We start from the raw sequence: 5,295 nt of genomic DNA, 5'->3' as shown, positions 1-5,295 counted from the left end.
GGTTGTATAATTTTAAATACTGTTTTCTTCATTGTTGTTGTAGATGTCAGCTCCATCGCAATTTAAATCCCTTTGTATCCTAACCTCTTCCAATTCGGGTTGTCTTTCCAGTGTTGTAGGTTAAGAAATAAACTAATATTGTATTTCTATGAAATAATTTTGATATTGTAGTGCATCTAAGTACGTTATTCTGTTTTTAAACATAATAGTATATATACAATAATATTAGTGTTATTTCATTGTATGTATAAATAAGTTAAAACATTGTTTGCAGACATAAGTAACCATGTCATCCTGGAAAAAAGCAGCAAAATCAACGCAAAAGACACATCGTGAAAGGCACCAGCCAGAATCCAGACAACATTTGGGTCTCCTAGAAAAGAAAAAGGACTACATTGCCAGAGCAAGAGATTCTCAGCGTAAAGAGAAAACATTGAAGCTTCTTCAAAAACGTGCTTTAAACAAGAACCCAGATGAATTCTACTTCCACATGATCAATTCCAAGATTCAGGATGGACAACACAGAGAAAAGCGTAAAAACGATGATAATACACCAGAACAGATAAAAATGATGGCAACTCAGGACCTCAAATATGTTGCACACAAGAGAAACATTGAAGCTAAGAAAATAGATAAACTTCAGAGTCAATTACACATGATAGATGTTGCAAATGAAACTCAGAATAAACACATCTTCTTCCTTGATAATTCTCAAGAAGTCAGAAACTTTGATCTTTCTGAAAGACTAGATACTCATCCAGCATTGTTATCTAGACGCACGAACAGACCAAAGTTAAGCAAATTAAAGGAGATGGACATACCAGATTTGGATGAAGCTACATTGAACAAGATTGAGCAGAAGAAGCACATGTCTTACAAAGAGTTGCAGAAGAGGATCGACAGAGAACGAGAATTAACTATTATTCAACAGAAATTGGAGATGCAAAGGGCTTTGAAAGATAGGAAAGTTGAGAAACCAAAATTAGTACGTAAAGGTACAAAAAATGCTGCTCCTGTGTATAAATGGAAATATGAAAGGAAACGATGATCGATTATTTGTATTTAGAATGATTTTAATAAATATTTGTAAAATGATACATTGTTTTTTCACAGTTTATACATTATAGTTTCACAGTTTTACTCATTGGTGTAACTGGGATTTTTGTGTAGAGCATATGTGATGAAGGACTTGGAAATTTAGGAGTTGAGAGATTTGGAAGTCTAGTTTTTATTTGGAGGGTGACTCACCCTACCTAGTTACACTAATGCTTTTACCTTAAAATTGCAACTCTCCATAAATTAGTTAAGCTACTTTATTTAGAATCATTACATAATCAGACAATTCTGCATTTTAATCAATATCCATAATGTCTGGCGTTGTTATCACCTCTACATCTCCTGGTATAGTAGTCTCTTCAGTTTCCGCTACGGTTTTCATTGCCATCATTGTCGTAGTCATCGTCATCTGGCTGCTAGCCATTGTCGTTGTCATTCCAGCAGTCGTCATTGTAGTCATCGCAGAAGTTGCTCTCGTTGTCATTCTTGTATTCATCGTAGGCATTGTTGTATTGCCAGACATCGTTGTATTACTAGCCATCGTTGTTCCATTAGTCGGCATCATTGGTAGCTCCGTCGATATGCTAACGCAGTCGTAGTTCAGTTGCCATAATCGTTTCTTGGATGTAATATCCAGTCGTAGGCAAGCTGTGATCGACCTTCTCATTCCAAAATATTTAATCAAAAGCTGATTTAAAAATTTCTTTCAAAAATTTCCTACCTGGGAAATTGATTGAGTTCCAAAATATTCACACAGGCAGTCGAGAAGTAACAACCTGGTATATTAGTACAGAATTTGAATTTCCTATAGTCTGAAATAAAAAAAGACGTTCCAGAATAGATCGATAATTGTTACAATCGGAATGGGTTTACCTGTAACTGTTCTGGTTCTTATGGTATCAGAGTTCAATGTCACGTTAATGTTGAGACCGTTCCTCTGATAGGTGAAATTAACGCAAACTGCGCAGAATAAAATATTATAACGATTGGAAGAATGAAAATGATATAACACTTACGATTCTTCTCAGCTTTGGTGAACAGAATGTAAACACTCTGACAGCAAGAACATGAATAAGAAGTTGGACAAGTGCAATATTTCTGAAACGTCGAAACCGTTCTGTAGGCCAGAAATCCCTTCGTTGCAGAAAACCCTGATGGATAATTTTATATTGTAACTTATTTAATTGTAGGACTACGATTTGATACAGCAAATGTTGAAGAGACTAACTTTCTTCCGTGCCACTAGATTGAAAGAACAAATACAACCAGAGTGTAATTAAGATACCACACGTTCTGTTCATATTTAAAATTTTTCTCTATATTTTTTCGTACATTCACTAATCTACACTGACAGTTTCCATCTCCCGATGGTACTGATCGACGATGGGTGTTCCACTGGACAACTCTGATTCGAGTCGGTTGCTTCACAGGACGTAATTATTGAGGAATAATAAAAAATGGCATTTGATTGCATCTATTTATTCGTTTTCCTTCCTCTGACACACATATCATCTTTAAATAAGTACTCAATTTATTCATTTTAATGGTGTCTATACAAATTCAGTGGCAAAAAGTTCAGTTTGTACAAGAACATGTAATAAATAATATTAGCAGTCATTAAGCGGATTAGCATGATTAAGTGGGGACCAGAGTGCGTCTCTTCGAAATCCCCGAACCTGCAGTACTCAAATTTACAGATAACAAAACTTTCCACGTTTCTCAATTCCCAAACTGACATCTCAAAATTCTGAATCCTCAAATCCCTGCATTCTCAAAATTCTGGATCCTCAAATCCCTGGATTGTCATAGTTCTGAATCCTCAAATCCCTGAATTCTCAAAGTTCTGAATCCTCAAATGCTTGGATTCTCAAAATTCTCAATCCTCAAATCCCTGGATTATCAAAGTTCTGAATCCTCAAATCCCTGGATTGTCAAAGTTCTGAATCTTCAAATCCCTGGATTCTCAAGACTCTGAATCCTCAAATCCTTGGATTCTCAAAATTCTGAATCCTCAAATCCCTGGATTCTCAAAACTCTGAATCCTCAAATCCTTGGATTCCCAAATTTCTTTCATCTCAAAATTCTGAATCCTCAAATCCCTGGATTCTCAAACTTCTGAATCCTCAAATCCCTGGATTCTCAAAATTCTGAATCCTCAAATCCCTGGATTCCCAAATTTCTCTTATCTCAAAATTCTAAATCCCCAAATCCCAGGATTCCCAAATTTCTTTCATCTCAAAATTCCAAATCTTCAAATCCCTGGATTCCCAAGTCTCCAAATTCTCAAATCCCCAAATATCTAATTTCTACATCTACATCCCCAAAATCTACTCGATATACTCGACGTGAAGTATCGACAGGGTATTTGGACCACAAAGAACCTAGTTACGCCAATGTCAAGCGACAGTAGGTGCGCGCAATTGTCCTCGTTAAGTGTTTTCGTGCTTGTCACGAACAGAATCTTAGATTTCCTCAGAAATCAAGCAAATCGTCGTCATCGTCGTCGTCATCGTCGTAATCATAATCGTCCTCATCCTCATCATTATCCTCATCCTCCTCCTCGTCGTCACCTGGCAAGAATTCTATTTGACCTAGTCCACCTCCATCCTCTGGTTTGACCACAGCCAATCCGTTAGCGCCGAATCTGATGCAATCTAACCCAACCTGGAAGTCCATGTATTATTCATAAAACGTGTTGATGGGCGGTCCCTTTTACTGGGTCACTACCTTAAATACTGTGGTATCTTGGAACTTCCCCTCCATGTTCAAACACATGTGAATGTTTCTGCCTTGGAAGTAGATGTCGTAGAATCGAGCACAGGCTTTGATAATTCGTATTCGTGGCACTGGTACACACACGGGTCTGGGATTCTTCCCTAAAACGAATTTGGTTATTTAACACTAAAACTAACAAATAGCCGCTCCACAAGTTTCTTATTATAAGGTACACATTTTGTAAAGTACATTCATTGAAATCAACATTGATTTTCATCAAGAGTTTTCGAGTTTAAGTATGCTCTCTTTCTGCAGTAAATTTATTTCTAATAAAAGTTGTTCAAGAAAGAAACTTTTTTAAAAGTTGAGTATGTAACATTGAAACTACCAAATTAGTTAAATGGCCGCTCCACAAGTTTCTTATTATAAGGTGCACATTTTGCAAAGTACATTCATTGAAATCAACATTGATTTTCATCAAGAGTTTTCGAATTTAAGTATGCTCTCTTTCTGCAGTAAATTTATTTCTAATAAAAGTTGTTCAAGAAAGAAAATTTTTTAAAAGTTGAGTACGTAACATTGAAACTACCAAACCAGTTAAATGGCCGCTCCACAAGTTTCTTATTATAAGGTGCACATTTTGTTAAAGTACATTCCTTGAAATCAGCATTGATAAAGAATAAATGTGTATGCTAATTTATGTTTCGTTTGTATATTTATTCTTTAACTTCATTTTTAATTGCGAAGTAAGTGTACATTATATGTCGGTAGGTTTAGTGTTAACAAAGTATAAACAGTTATATCAGAACTTATGATGTTATCGATAGATTATGAACCTACCAGAGACAGTCCTCGTATACAGAACTCTGTCGTTCATCAAAATTTTCGCAGTGAAGCTGAACTCGTCCGGGTCGTAGGTCACGTTCACACAGGCTTTCTGGTTCCAGGAGTCGAACAGAATTTTTGAGCAGCATCCGCAGAGGCCTCCTCCGCATTGACAGGGACCTTGTCTGGTTACGGTCACCTCGCCAGTGGAGTTCGAGCTCGAATTAGACGCTTGCTTCAGCATTTCCCGCAACTCCTTCAAGGTCGATTCCCTTTTTGCCTGATTCACAGAGATCTGTGAATCGATGGCACTCTTGACCCTTTGCGTGGAGAGAACGCAGAGAATCGCGAAGAGCAACAGGGTCCGCATTTTGGTTCAATCGCGACAGGACATCTTCGGATGTTTCTTGGTGAACGATCGAAACTCGACTGGTCAGTTAACGGATATCTCGGTCTGACCTCGTTTGTTGGAGAAATTTAGGTTTGGTTCATCCGCATTTGCTTTTCTAGTAAATCTCGGTGGAATTAGTAAGAAGACAAGTTGTCTATTTGCTAAAGTAAAATTTATTTGAAAGTCTATATGCCAATTGAATAAATATATAGTACATTTAAATTTTGGTTCTAGTGTTCACGGCACCATGAGACCTTTTTCGTACAAGTTTGAAGAATCACAATTTTAGTTGTTCAGTTTCTTTGGAT

General features: G+C 36.8%; 3 protein-coding genes across 6 annotated transcripts; 1 reads left to right on the top strand and 2 right to left on the bottom strand.

Moving 5' to 3' along the window:
- Positions 1–34: 34 nt before the first annotated feature.
- LOC105662180 (putative U3 small nucleolar RNA-associated protein 11) lies at positions 35–1,097 on the top strand. 4 transcript variants are annotated; one of them, XM_012282839.2, is made up of 2 exons: positions 35–180; positions 275–1,097. In XM_012282839.2, exon 2 carries the CDS (start codon positions 287–289, stop codon positions 1,046–1,048), a length of 762 nt encoding a protein of 253 aa, XP_012138229.2. In that variant the 5' UTR covers positions 35–180; positions 275–286; the 3' UTR covers positions 1,049–1,097. The 4 variants fall into 4 exon arrangements, with proteins under 4 accessions (XP_012138229.2, XP_012138232.2, XP_012138231.2 ...); XM_012282842.2 differs by having other exon boundaries at positions 46–115; XM_012282841.2 differs by having other exon boundaries at positions 46–119.
- A 198-nt stretch (positions 1,098–1,295) lies between these two features.
- LOC105662202 (uncharacterized) lies at positions 1,296–2,420 on the bottom strand. Its single transcript, XM_012283045.2, has 5 exons — positions 2,285–2,420; positions 2,073–2,207; positions 1,930–2,016; positions 1,778–1,868; positions 1,296–1,715 (listed from the first exon to the last, which is right to left on the bottom strand). The coding sequence occupies exons 1-5, from the start codon at positions 2,355–2,357 to the stop codon at positions 1,352–1,354; spliced, it is 750 nt and encodes a 249-aa protein (XP_012138435.2). The 5' UTR covers positions 2,358–2,420; the 3' UTR covers positions 1,296–1,351.
- An 880-nt stretch (positions 2,421–3,300) lies between these two features.
- LOC100880144 (uncharacterized) lies at positions 3,301–4,966 on the bottom strand. Its single transcript, XM_003702228.2, has 3 exons — positions 4,612–4,966; positions 3,784–3,932; positions 3,301–3,720 (listed from the first exon to the last, which is right to left on the bottom strand). Exons 1-3 carry the CDS (start codon positions 4,964–4,966, stop codon positions 3,529–3,531), a joined length of 696 nt encoding a protein of 231 aa, XP_003702276.2. The 3' UTR covers positions 3,301–3,528.
- Positions 4,967–5,295: the final 329 nt, after the last annotated feature.

This window comes from Megachile rotundata, chromosome 12, assembly GCF_050947335.1.
Source record: "Megachile rotundata isolate GNS110a chromosome 12, iyMegRotu1, whole genome shotgun sequence".
In the NCBI taxonomy this organism is placed as follows: domain Eukaryota; kingdom Metazoa; phylum Arthropoda; class Insecta; order Hymenoptera; family Megachilidae; genus Megachile; species Megachile rotundata.
Note: the sequence above shows the minus strand (reverse complement) of the source record. Positions and strands in the feature narration are given on the sequence as shown.